At 50.1% G+C, this 14,324-nt stretch overlaps 1 protein-coding gene across 5 annotated transcripts in view; it reads right to left on the reverse strand.

Annotated features, from left to right (window-relative positions):
- The window catches only part of SCAF8 (SR-related CTD associated factor 8), a 181,915-nt gene that overhangs the window by 12,905 nt on the left and 154,686 nt on the right, over nucleotides 1-14,324 (reverse strand). For 3 of the 5 annotated variants that reach the window (XR_008392283.1, XR_008392282.1, XM_053668784.1), the window contains exon 19: nucleotides 8,740-8,825. Coding sequence is in view for 2 of the 5 variants with exons in the window: in XM_053668784.1 (XP_053524759.1) it covers nucleotides 8,740-8,825 (86 nt within the window). In the remaining 3 variants the exon portion in view is untranslated. Of the gene's footprint in view, nucleotides 1-8,466; nucleotides 8,605-8,738; nucleotides 8,826-14,324 lie in introns of those variants that run through there. The other 2 variants (XM_053668783.1, XM_037126128.2) reach the window with 2 other exon arrangements.

The following is a 14,324-nucleotide window of genomic DNA, read 5'->3' on the forward strand; positions in this document are numbered from 1 at the left end:
AAGTCATGAAATCCAAAGACCTACATCCAAGATTGATCTATCCAGCAAAGCTTTCATTTAGAATGGAAGGGCAGATAAAATGCTCCTCAGATAAGATCAAATTCAAGGAGTTCATCAGCACCAAGCCCTTATTATATGAAATGTTAAAGGGACTTACCTAAGAAAAAGAAGATAAACAGTGAAAGGACAGCAAACTCAGTTATTAACAACCACACCTAAAACAAAAACAAACTAAGAGGACAGCTAGATCAGGAGTGGAAACATAAAAATGAAGATCACATGGAAGGTTAGCAACAGGGGAGTGGGAGGAGGAGAAGGGGGCGAGAAGGTACAGAAAGTAAGTAGCATAGATGGTAGGTAGAAAATAGACAGGGGGGAGGGCAAGAATAGTGTGGGAAATATAGAATCTAAAGAACTTGAGACACATGGTCATAAAATAAAGGGGGGGAATGGTAGGGGAGGGGGTGTGCAGGGTGGAGGGGAATGAAGGGGGGAATAGAACAACTGTAATGGCATAATTAATAAAATATATTAAAAGAAAGAAAGAAAGAAAGAAAGAAAGAAAGAAAGAAAGAAAGAAAGAAAGGAGAAATTTAACTAATTATGGCACCAAAAATACTACTAGCCTTCTTTTTCTGGCCTTTATGTTTTTAAAATATTTTCTACATCATCTGTTCAGGAGGATTTGCCTGGGGTTGAAAAGGGCACCAGTAATGGACTCTTGGTTAAAATGTACTGATTTTGGCAGAGGGAAAGCTGAATGAGGTTGAGGTGTTGGTACATTTCCAAGTCTCCAGTTCTGTCCTGAAATATACTGGACACTCCTATGTGTTCAATGAATCAGTCAATAAATAAATGAATGGATGACCTAAAAATGATTAACTCAATCACTATGTGCCAGAAGAAAGAAGAGCCTTGTTCAACAGAAGGAAGAAGACAAGAGGAAATAATTAAAGTTAGAGTCTGAAAGTACAATTTACTTAGGACCCGTTCCATTTTCTAATCCCATTTCTTCTTCCTCTCTGCCCTGAGCTCCCGCCTGGCCGGTGGCCGTGGGTAAGTGGGGGGATGGCCCCGACAGGAAGGGGTGCAGGCATGGCCATTATTGCAGTGACCTGCCTCGTGTCTCTGCTGTTCATTCAACCCCTGGCTGTGCGGATGAGGGAAGTGAGAAATCACGTGACGTGACTGAGGTCCTTGGCAGAGGCTCTGAAGGTCAGTGACATCACATCACCATTTACCGCCTCTGGGGGTGGGGCTACGTGACCCCAAATGAAGCCTGCCATGCACCTGCCTGATATCAGAGGCCCACCCCCAAACATGGGGTTGGGTTTGCTGAGTCTGACCCATTAATGGGTTGCTTTTGCATTGATTTTGATGAGAATCCTCTGAAAATAATGTTCTTAATTTCTATTTTTCACAAAAATGACTGGGGGCAGTGCCAGGTTAAAGATGCATATTTTTGACCTCAGCTCCTGAGATTTGGCTCTGCTGATCTGGAACGAGGCTACAGACTCTGAATTTTTACAAACAGACACGGGTGATTCGGACGCACAAAGTACACGCTGAGAAACAAATGCTTAGCTCAGCCGAAGCCCCGCCTCCGGGCCAGGCAGCTGGAAATGGAGTCGGTGGCGTGAGCTCTGACGGGGGAAGGTAACGTGTGCACGCTGCGCTTTGCAGAAGGCTGCAGTGTCGTCGCCGTTGGAAATGCCCCTTGGATTACCTGTGCTTGCCGGTGACAAGGGCTGTATTCAAAATCATACGCTTTTCTTAGCTATTTGATGCTTTATGAACATGAAGTTCTCCTCTCAAGATGAGCTAAATGCTATGCTCTTGACGGGATGGAAGGACCAAAGGGCACCACAAAGACTTAAGGAGCTCCGTGTCGGAAGGATCAGGGGGGTTAGTTTTGCTCACAGTTGTACCCCCAGCCCCCACGTTTGATTTGCACGTAGTAGGTTCGTGATAGTGTTTACAAATGAATCCAACACAAAGGGACATGAAATAGAGTGAATATTTGAATAATGCCTCTGTATAAATAAACACCAAATGCTTTTCACTATAAAGTTGACTAATCCTTTACTAGAGGAATAATAACGCAAATGTTCAAGAATGATCAAGTACAAGTCTGGGAGGAAATGAATGGCAAGACATCCAATGCTTGGGAGGAAATCTGACCCTTCTTCCTAGGACCAGTCTGTGCTCCTAAATTTTCCATTACTCCAAACCGCAAGTTTCTGCATGGCTTGGTGTATTTTAATTAAACTCCGAGGATGAACACACACTTTCCAAACTTCCTACTGGTTTGTACCATTATGCTTCAAAGTGGGGTTTAAGGAAAACAGTCTGGAGTGGGTAATATTTGCCAGCTCATTAGAAGTTTGCATCACCCTCCCCCAAAACAGAACCACAGGACAGCGGCTCAAAGAGTCACCCTGTGTACGGACGCCACTTAACAATGACCACTTCCTCGCCTTTCGGGACGGGCATTTTTGTTCTCTACTCGCCTGTTCTGTGTCCACAAAGTCAAGCCCTGTCTGTGTGACTCAGGCTACGAAAATGCTGCACTTGGCACCCAGTGCGGATATTCCCCACGCAGGCCTCAACAGCGGCCGTCCAGGGAGATGTAAAGGCCAGCACTTGCATCCCTGCCTGGTGCCATCTGTACTGGTCCCAGGGACCCCAGCCAACAGCCACAGTGGAAGGTGGAGGCTGGAAGGGGGAGCCGTGTCCCGAGCTCAACTCGGCTCCTGGAGGCTGCAGAGGAAACTGGGTGGGACTGAGGACAAGCAGATTTATTCTCTCCTCCCTCCCTCCCTTCCCCTCCTCCCTCCCTCCCTCCCTCCTTTCCTTCCTTCCTCTATAGGTCTCATGTAAAAATGAAAGGACCAAAAACCTCAACTAGCAAAGATTTCTGGACACAGCACTCACCTTTTCCCATCTGTCCCTCTCGCCAACTCAGGCCCTAGTTACTATGAAAAAGAATGAAGAAACAAAGAGAAAAATACATAACTAACCCTGGCAGGGTAGCTGCCATTACACTTAGCCTGAAAAACATCACCCGACCATAACCTGCATAGCCTGTGCAGATTAAGTGCGGGCTGAGTGGCTCACAGTATCAGGCGGTATCCTTGGCCACTGCGGAACCCAAAGAGGCTGGCAAGGGGGTCCTGGGTCAGGCCATGGAGCCGTATTATACTCACATATATGCTATAAATGACTTGGATGTTGCACACGATTATGACATTCACCAAATCTGCCAATTCTATCGTGTAAATAAGAAAAATACGTATTTTAAATACTAAACAATTCAATTTCTTGGACAGTCCCCTCCTCAAGTGGACTAAGAAATTTACTTTCGGCCTGCACCTGTTTATTTCACAAAGAAGAGAGTATTTCAGCAGAGGGTCCCCATGACGGCTTAGTCCCCACACATGCGCCCAAGAACTGCACAGCTGCATTCCAGCCGCAGGGCCACGGAGTTCCCGTCCGGGAGTGAGCGGATGCCTTCATTTCACGCCTCTGCTTCCAGAGTCCCAGGTCGGCATCTGCTGGCGACGTTACCGGGGAATTCGGATTTAGCGCCAGGCTTGCTGCCATTTCGGCGTCTCCGAGTCTTTCTGCTTGTGGGTGCCCACCATGCTGTCATCCTCGGCACCCTGGCTCTGCCGTCCGTGAATAGGTGCCCTGATCTGCGGCAGCTTCATGCCAAGTGCACCGTCCAGGAACTGGTCATCTGAGTGATTCATGTGCATGTCCTCAGCCCCACTGGGCACTAACGAGATGGATGTTTTGCTAACAAATATCATATTCGTCAACATTCATTTAAGGTAATCTGAGTTGGCAGTCGAAAGCATATTTTTCAATAAGCAGCCAAGTGTCCTTCTATAGAACCTCTGGGAGAATAGGTTACCAACTTCTGGGAAACGCCGTTGGCAAGAGGCGGAGCTGCCATAGGTCTAGGAGCTCAGCAGCGCAGGCGGCCTGACCCAGACACGTCCAGTTCGCACATGCACACCCACTCAGGGAGTCAGGGCCACAGAGCTTCGGAGGCCTCCGCCATGGTCTCCACCAACCACCCCCCGCTGAGCGGGCTCAGGGGGCCCAGCCGACTGCAGCCGTCCTGGCAGGAGGACCCAGAGGCGGTGCAGGGACAGCAGGCAGGTTCAGAATCTGTGCTCAGAGACGGACATAAAAGCAGAGGAAACCTGGACTGTGAGCTCTTGGAGATCATAATGCAGCTGAGGAGAGATGGTGGCACCCATCACAGTCTAAATAACACTGCAGGGCAGCAGGTGACCGTCTGCTGCAGGACGGGAAGCTGCCTCGGAGGGACCAGGACTTGCAGGGGAAGAGGAAGGGGGTCCCAAGTGAAGGAAGGATTCTTGAAGCAGAGGTCGTACTGGGACACGGAGTACCCTGAAGTTCAAGCTGGGGGCTGGCCTGTCCTCTCCTGGGCGGCCCAGAACACCAGAGGCTTCTGAGAAGGGGGGAGAGGCCAATGGCACAGAAAGACTAACGCAGAGGCCGTACCGGCAGGAGGGGAGGCACAAGCCTGGCCACAGAGGAGCCACCAGAACACGGTCACCACTGTCCCAGTCCAGTCCCAGGGACGGTGCACGCACGTGCCCAGGCATGCTCAAGTGTGTATTTTAGGTTTTAAGTGAACATACTAGTTTAATAGAAAATGCACATGTTATGCACCGAATTGTGACTCTCCCAATTGATACACAAAGTTCTAAGCCTTAATGTGACTGCATTTAAAGAAGTGTTAAGGAGATAATAAAAGTGAAACAGGGTGTTCGCTCTGGGGCTTCATTTTGATAGACCGGGTGCCCTTATGAAAAGAAGAAACACGCGCCTTTCTCTGCCTCGTAAAAACACACCCCCACACACGTCTCTCTCTCTCTCTCTCTCTTTCTGCACCAGGAAGAAGCCAGGTGAGGACACAATGAGAAGGTGGCCATTTACAAGCCAGGAAGAGCACTTCCACCAGAAACCAACCCTAACAGCACCTTGATCTTGTACTTCTGACGTCTAGAATCATGAGAAAACAAGTCCCTGTTCTTTAAGCTGCCCAGTCCGTGGTGACGCCAGCAGACTACTACTGTATATAATGCATGAGTAATCAAAAACTGGATGAGTAAATCATATCTCAATTTTCTAAAAAACTTTAAAACACTGAGGAACACATGCAAACACACTTTGCTCCTATGCACCATCAAATGAGGTTTGGGGGGGGCGTTCTAGGTGAGGGCCCTGAAGTGCATGACAGTGAGTATGAAGAGCTACTTCAGAGGAAAAAACAGAAATCCAGTGAGCCACCAGGTGTGGGAGCCAAGGGCCTGGGGCAGAGCTTGGTCAGACGAGCCGGGGACAGATCTGGGCAGTGGGACGCCAGCAGTGCCAGCCTCAGAGAAAGGAGAGGGAGACCGAGGCCTGGGAAAGCCACGCAGCTTTTCTAAAGGAGCTCAGCCGTGAACCTGCCTCCCCACGAACGCGGGTGGTGACTGGTGTGCAGGGCCGGCTCTTCCGGGGTGCGCAGGAAGACACCCCTGGCGGAACCGTGGTGGGGGCCACAGCTCTGGACCTAAGGCAGGAAAACAGTCGGTAGTCGCCCACCCTGTGATGGGCGGGCCAGCTGGCTGATTGCTACGCACAGTGGCTGTGTGCAGGTAGACAGGAAGAAAGTTGAAAAGGTGTAAACAGAGCAAAAGGACAGGTTAACGAACGAGCAAATAAGGCAAGGCAGCACCTGAAATGAGCAACACACTGGAAGAGGCAGCAGAAGCTGTCAACCAGAACACGGTGCTATCCGGTGGGCTTGGGGGAGGCCTGCCCTGGGCCTTGAATCTCACGGGTGAGAGCGTTTGGCCCCGGGGAACCGCCATGAGCGAAGAAGGGGTGGTGACCAGGCGGTCTGTACCTGCCACCGGACTCTCCAGGGCAACGAGGAGCGACAGGCGGGGCAGCAGGAAACTTGCAACTCAGCTTTTGCCATCTGCAGTCGGGCAAATCAGCATCCGCTGGAAAACAACCCGTGTGGCGTGTGCACCGTAGTGCTCCTGAGCAAAACACGCTTCTGCTTATTTAAAGCAGATGTTCTTCCCTCTGCTTTACAGCACCGCGCCAATAAACAAACATTTGTATTGCAGCTTCAACATCAGGGCTGACTGTCTTTTAAAAGATACATTTGCAATAAACTGAAGAACTATAATGCCCTTTTGTGGAAGGACTTACAAATAGCAGCATTGGTAAAGATATTCGACAGATTTAATATCAAAAAGTAAGCACATAAATAAAGGAGGTCACTGATGACCAGTGAGACAGCACTTCGAGGAGCGGTGGGGGCAGAAGCCGGGGGCAGAGGACAGAACAAGAACGAGAACGTGCGGGGCCGCCACAGGGGCTGTGGACCACACCTGCAGAGGCCGTTCGGCCACACCAAGGAGCAGGGGTAGGGACGGTTGCAATGATCCTTCACGCTGAGCGTGTTCAGCGAAGCTCCAGCTGTGAGACGTGCATGCACCCATCTGTCTTCTCCAGGAGCCAGGTCCACACGTCACACTTTAGATGGTCCAGATTTCTGGACGGGCCGTTCCTCGATGTCCAAAGCCCCACTGGGCCCAGACAAAGAAGCCAACCGTGAGAGTGCCTGCTGTCGGTGAGGACGTGCAGGGGCCACGGGGCACGAGGCCTGGGCGCGGAGCGCTTCTAGGGTCTCCGAGCGCTGGTGCCGGGGTCCAGCCCATGGCCCCAGGGAGGCTCGTGCTCCGGTGGGGACTGGGCACAGAGAGCGGATGGCCTGCAGACTCCTGGGCAGCGCACGCAGCAGCCACATCACAGGATGGGCAACCGCTGTGTGTGTTCCTTGCTCTTCCCCACAAGAGGACCACAACTCTGGGTGCACGCGGCTGAGTCCAGGGAATCGAAGGACGTCCGCTGAGAATACTGGTGAGGAACACGGACCCCCCGCCACCACCTGAGTTAGAGGGCTCTCCTGCCCAGAGGTGCCTGCCCCAGGACCCCCTCCACGCTCCGGAGGGCGATGTGGGGGTCCCTCTCCATGCCTTCGCACGGCATGGATACTGTCGAGGTGCAGGAACGGTCAGGCCTCCCCCAAACGCACATGTTGAATCCTAACCCCCAAGGTGACAGCAGTAGGAGGCAGGGCCATTGGGAGGTTTCCTTGAACTTGGTCCTTGGTGAGATGAGCACTAAAGGTAACAACACTCAGACGGCTCTTACCACTCAGCTGGCATGGTCAGCAGTGTTTCAGACACAGTAACTCAACGCACAAACCCTGCAGTGTAGGCACTTGTATTACCTCCCTTTTATAGGAGAAAGATTAGAGAAGATAGGGCCCAAGGTAACACAGGCTGTGAGTGACAGAACCGGGACTTGAACCCAGGCAGCAGGCTCCAGGGTCTGTGCCCCTGACCACTGTGCTATACTGCCTCAAGAATGAGGAAGACCCTGAAGACCCTGCCCTTGAAGAGGGCCCGGGCCAGTGGGAGGGAGTGGAGAGCAAAAATGCAATATGGACGTGACGTGGTGGGTGCAGAAAGAGGGGCATGTGCAGGGACCACAGGCACAGGGGGAGGCCCGGGGCCCAGCGCCGTGGGTCCCAGAAAGGCTGCCCAGGGGGCTGAAACGGGAGAGGGAGGGGAGAGAAGAGCGAACCATGCCAGACAAAGAACAGCAAGAGCGAAGACTCAGAGGGACCCCACAGGTGACGGGTCCCAGGTAGAGGAAGAGGCATCAAGAGGGGAGGCTGATGAGATGGCTGGGGAGGGCCCCACAGCCCCCAAAAGCTGGGCTGGGAGGCTGGATTTAACCCAGAGGGAGACAGAGAGCCATGGGGGTGGGTAGAAGTCCCAAGGAAGCAACATAGTCAGACATGTCTCTCCTTCCTGCCCGCCCCCCCCGGACATGTTCATTGATTTTAGAGAGAGAAAGGGGGAGCCAGGGACAGAGACACGGACAGAGACACACACCGGTCAGTGCCTCCCCAGTACACCCTGACCGGGGATGCGACCCACAACCCAGGCACCTAGACATGAGCTCCGACTGGGGATCAAACCCACAGTCTTTTGAGGTACAGGACAAGGGTCCAACCAACCAACTGAGCAACCTGGCCAGGGCTTAATTTTTTTTTTTTTTTGACATGCCTCTTCTTTTCCGTGGAAGGTGGGAGAGCCTTAAGCCAGCAGGGCAGGGCATAAGACGGATCAGGAGGTTAATGCAAGGGGTAAGAGATGGGCAAGAGAGAGAAAAAATGGGTCAGAAAAAGACTGTTTATCACGGTCATTTCTTTTTCTCTACGTGCACACCAGGACGTGATAGCCCCTCCCTTGTCTGGCAGCTGAATGTTTGCTCATTTTGAAAACAACAAAGGTACAGGAGTCCTTTTTCATAAGTGTTGGCGGGAGCTTAGCCTTTGAAGCTGAACCGAGGATCATCTGATTTTCCCTTCCATCAGAATCTCTGCAGGGGGCTGTGCCCTGAGGAGCAAATGAAAAGCTTCCATAGCACGGAGCTGGAGGCGGAAGACCGCACTGATAGCCTCCTTACACCAAGCACGGGACTTCTCCTGGACATCTGAAAAAATCTCCAATTTCATGCCAAGGCGGTTGCAGGGCGAGGCGTTCCTAACCACCCTGCTTAACTTCAGGACGGCCCACTCTTTAAGAACTTGTGGAGCCCTGCAGGTACCAAACAGAATGCACCACTGACCTTAAACTGAATCCAGACAGCTGGAGAGGAAAGGCTTCCGATTCTGCTAGACTTAGAAGCTCCAGTATCTTTGGCATCATTCTGTCCTAGAAGAAAAAAACAAGTGGACTTATTACATACCGCTCACACAGGAATGACCAACTCACACCATGAAATGAAAAGCTCCCATTTCATGGACAGGATGAAATACAAATCAGAACTAACTAATGCGCTGATTCATGCAAAAACTTCATTTTTGAGGCTTCGATTAATTACACAGGTAACGGACAGTTCACTTTGGCTCTCAGGTCGGGGCAAGCACCTGCGGAACAGTTACAAGGAGAGGTTTTGGAGAGAAAAGATCTTAGGGGTGTGTTTGACTCAGACTCTGCAGCCGAGGTAAGGGATCTCTTCTTCAGTTAATGCGTTCCAGGGACTGCAAGGCGAAGGGCCCCGGAGCTCCTGCTCAAGGTCACACGGTGTCAGAGATGGGTGGGACTCCTCTTTTCATAGATAAAGAGATACCGTCAGGAGAGAGCGCTGTAGTCCAGCGGCCAGTCACCGGTGGAATCAGAAGTTTACCATCCGGGGCTCTCTCTGAAATAATAGCCCTTAGGAAGACTTTCGATGCCCCAAACACTAAATACCATGTCGACTTTAAACTTATCCTATAATCTTTTTTAAATGTGGAAGTCATTTTCATTTTTGCAAAGAAATTCTAATAATCAGCTCCAGTCTCAACTCATCCCGGAGACACGGGCCCCGTTGGGGTGTGACCAAAAAGGACTCTCCCCCACGACCTCCCTCATTTCAGCCTGTCCCTGAAGAGTGACGCGTCCCTGGCTGCACGGCACCGTGGAAAGTCTTAACAGTACTGGCCCGGGCTGAGGCCTGGGGCTCATGAAGTCCAACCTCTCATTACACTTATCAAAACTGCAGTGCAGGCAGATGGTCCATTAAGGGAGAGCCAGATCCAGGAACCCGAAGAAGCATATGTCAGCGAGCATCTGTTGGTGCTAGGCCCTGTGTTCTCTGAGTTGAATACACAATCTCACGCAGGCCTCGCCGCTGCTTACAGGCGAGCATGGGCACGGACACTTGGCTGCATTCTTCAATTCAGCTGACATTTATCTGAGCACTTGCTACACTCAGGCACCAAGGCGGTGCCTAGTATGCAAAGGAGAAATGGACACGCTTCGCTTCCCACTCACACGAAGGCTACAGTCTAGTGAGAGGTGAGGGAGGGGGGGTCGGGCACATCGCTTTGTGAGGTGTTGTCCAGCCAAAAGCTTGTGACTCCTTAGAAGGTCATGAGGTCAAGTTAGTGGGTTTTGATCACTGTTACAAATAAATGAATCAACCAATAAAGTAGAAGAGAACAGAGCAGAACGGAAAACATCAGCTGTGTGCAGGAAAGGCAACAAAAGCCACAATATACATCAATGTACCTGTATCAATCATGTAAGTCTGCAGGTACTGGTTTGCAAAAGAAACATATTTTCTTTGGTAGACCATGGGGCAAAAGAGTGTGAAAGCTCTCGGCTACACAACAAAGTGACAAGTGCTCTTTTAGAAGTCGATACAAAATGATGACAGCAAAGACAAGCGAGCCTCTGCCAATCAATCAGCACCTCGCTCCAGAGTGAAACAATTTGGGGTTCCCCTAACAAGAGGTCTCTAGGATGAGATGCCTACATCTAATGCTCATATCTAAGAAGAGCTTCGGAAAGACCAGTATGAAATTTCAGGGTAAGAGGAGGAGACAGCGGGGCCCTTCTGCACCCTGGGAAAGATAGCAGGCACCTACGAAGCCACAAGAGGTAGGGTGATGCCAGTCCTGTGTTCGCACAGTGAAGACAGGCTCAAGAAGAGGGGATTAAATCTCAAAAAGACGGAACCCAAATCTAGCCCTGATCTCCAGCAGTTCAGGAGGTGCTGGTTGGTCTGCAATAAAGGCTGGCTCTGCAGCAAATTCCCACCGTCCCACGGCTGAGAGTGCAGGGCGGCCTGTGGGGTCTGGAACACAGGACGCAGGAAGCCAGGCCTGAGCCCTTGAAATGGTCTTCATCTTGCAAGAGGCACCTCCTCTGGGATGGCAGACCGTGATCTCCTTAGCGGGATGAAATCACGATTACATTTTCTGCTCTTTTAGTAGCACTTCCCTCAGACATAGTCCAGAACACCACATTTACAGGTCAAATTTGTGGCAATCCACCGGACTGACGCACGGAGATATTTTCTCAGGTTTCTGAGTAAAAATTCAAGTCGATTTCTTTGATTTGTAAACAGGTCTCATTCGCTGTACAGGGGAAGGAGCAGGAAGAGAAGCTAAGGACTCACTCAGCACCACACGGGGTGGGGGGGGGGGAACTGGAATAGAAAAGCTGACCCCTGTAAAGGCAGGGCCTTGGCGAGTTAACTTCCAAGCTGCCTTGTGACTCTGGCTGTTGCTTTTTCTTACAGAGCCATCAGCTGCTTTCTACTCCTTGTCCACAATATGGATGATTATATATAATCTGATGATTAATACATATATCCTGAGCACATACATCACGACATCTATGGCATCGCAGAATGAAAAGCTACCCCTTAATGTCAGCAAAACGACTATCCTTTCTATTGCCAGTCTACATTCGAAAGATTTTAAAAAATTTCTCAGCCTCTTAAGTTATATCTATTTTTGTTTCCATTAAAATTAGGTGCCCCCACCTTGTTTTCGGAAGTCTCAGAATTACAGCAAGAAAAAGTAACTCAAACAAGTGTGTTGCTGGTAGGATTTAACTCAAATACTTTAATTTCTACTGAAAGACTGTTCGATAGATAAATTATAGAAGGGCAGAGAAAGTAGCTACAGTTTTTAAAAGTATTAAAAGATCCATTCAACCTTTTTATATGAGCAAGACTAAAGTCTCGAATCTAGAGACACACAGTTCGGTGACGACACTATTAAAACTCAGCAGCAGAGAGCCCCGCAGCCAGGGAGGAGGACGCACACCTCTGATTGGAGCAGGGCCCACAGGAGGGGTGGGAACAGAGCTCGCTCTCTCGGCTTGAATGGCGTTCTCTTTACAGTCACTCACTAACTGTACACTTGATTTGTGTGGCTTTCCATATCTCTGGAGGTTTTTTCCTTTTAAACTAAAGAGATTACTTTTTTTAAAGATTCTACTTATTTCGTTTTTAGAGAGAGGAAGGGAAGGAGAAAGAGAGGGAAACATCAGTGTCTGCTTGCCTCTCGTGTGCCCCCTAGTGGGGACCTGGTCCACAACCCAGGCACATGCCATGACTGGGAATAAAATCAGTGACTCTTTATAGCCCTGGCTGGTGTAGCTCAGTGGATTGAGCGCGGGCCTGTGAACCAGACAACCGCGGTTCGATTCCCAGTCAGGGCACATGCCTGGGTTGCAGACCAGTTCCCAGCAGGGGACGCACGAAAGGCAACCATACATTGATGTTTCTCTCCCTCTCTCCTTCCCTTCCCATCTAAAGATAAATAAATAAAATATTTTTAAAAAATCAGTGACTCTTTGGTTCGCAAGACGGCGCTCAGCCCAGCCCACTGAGCCATACCAGCCAGGGCTAAACTAAAGAATTCTAAAATCATTTCTTTGAAACAGAGAACTAAGAGTACAGTCACCAATTGTTATTTCCAGGTGTAGCTGGACAAAAAGAATGAAAACCAAAGCCCAGGTCCCTTCACTTGCTGTCCAAGTGCTCTCTGCGGGGCTGCGGGTCCGGGTGTGCTGCGTGAGTCACTGAGTGGCCACGGGCAGTCTCTGGCTCCTCCCATCGAAGTGTGCACTCAAATGGTTTCCATGGCAAATCAGTCTATTGTACCAACACATGGAGGTTTTACTGGCTTTGGGACTAAACTTTAAAATGTATGATCATCCAAAATGCACACATTCCTCAGCTTTATTTCTGCTTTTAGCTTTTAATTGAGTTCCGAGCAGCTCAGAATTCCCTCCCCACACAGGAACAGTCAAGATGAGCCCCAGGTGAATCCCACCAAACACCAGGGCCAGCAGCTCCGTTGGCCACAGACTCCCCAGGGCTGTGCTGCGGGGGCACCGGAGAGGCCTCTACTGTACCTCCTGGCCTCGCTCCTGGGGTGGGGGGAAAACAGACAGCAGGGGACACAAGCCACGGTTACAGGAGTCCAGCTCTCCAGAGTCTAGCTTCGCTCCTTTCTCTGAAGCCGGAGAAAACACTCGCCCCTTTCTGTTTATTTGCACAGAGGGCTGTTCAACAGAGGAGCACAAAGAGGGAAAGGAAAGCCACAGCCACGCCGGCCAGGATGACTTCCAATCACAACAAACACACCCAAAGAGGGAGGAAGATGGTAAGCGATATGGTTCCTTTCTGACATTCTTTAAAATAAATGCATGGCCCGGGAGCCGGCAGCTGGACGTGCTGCCGCTTGCTTGCAGAGGTGTGGAGCAGCGCCAAGCTTGGTGCGCGACCTGCTCTGTGCCCAGGCCTGACTCCAGACCACAGTGCAGCGACTGGGTCCCCAGGGCCGAGTGGCTGCAGATGGTCCACAGTGCAGTTGTCTGCGCCGCTCAGGAATCAGCCAGGCTCCTCTCCCTTCCATTAGAGGCCCTGGCACTTCCGCAGGCAGGAATAGGCTCTTCTCCGCCTGTCACATCCTGCAGAGCCCCCGCACCCTCCGCACGGAGTCTCAGGCCACTGACAAATGCTGTGATGGATTCTGAATCCCCGGCCACAGCGGGCTGCAGCTGGGAGCAGGCCAAGCCTACATTCTGGGTTGTCACATTGTGAAGCTATTTCTCCTGAAGCATGTGGGTGAAATTCACATAAATTTCAAAGCAACGTAGGATTGTTGTGAAATATAAGAAGCCATATTTCTTCGCCTGCTCCTACGAGTCCATCTCCTCTAATGGCTAAATCCATGTGTCATTCTGCATTACTCACTTGGAACAAGGCACAGAAACACCAAGCACCATGGCAGGGGACGCTTCACACACTGGGAAGCCTTAGCACATAACCACCATCAAAAAGCTGGCTCTCCCATCATCCCCTCACAGTCAGGAGGGAGGGTGAGAGCACAGTCTCTCAAGTCCTCTGAAAGGAGGAAGAGTCCTGTCCACAGTCCCTCACTACATTGAGCTGAGTGGATACAAGGGAGGCACAGGGGTTTTATGGGGTGACACTGCTATTAATAGCGCCGACCCCTAGAACTTTACGGTGTAAAACCTGTGATGTCATAACATCAGAATATACTCTTTGTCTATTTGCATATTCTGTATATTATAAAAGCAATATGTAGATTACATATTCTATATACTCAGAAATCAATTCCTTTTATTATATGTCTATTTAAATCTTATTGGTTAGTTAATTCTTATATTTGCTAAGATTCTAAACCAGCATGAATAAGTTAATTATGTTCAGTGCCTAAGTCTTAGGATCTCTTTCCCTCTTAATCTGTGAGTATAAACTTGCTTGAAAGTCAGACTTGGTTTCACTTGCATTAACAGTGATCTTTGATCTCCCCCCTCCACCCCCTAGCATTTCATTGGTTACCAAAAATTGGGCAGGATTCTTATTCTACCTTATAACTATCTCTCAGGTCTCTATCCTCT

Source organism: Artibeus jamaicensis, unplaced genomic scaffold, assembly GCF_021234435.1.
Source record: "Artibeus jamaicensis isolate MK-2021 breed Jamaican fruit bat unplaced genomic scaffold, CSHL_Jam_final contig_497, whole genome shotgun sequence".
In the NCBI taxonomy this organism is placed as follows: domain Eukaryota; kingdom Metazoa; phylum Chordata; class Mammalia; order Chiroptera; family Phyllostomidae; genus Artibeus; species Artibeus jamaicensis.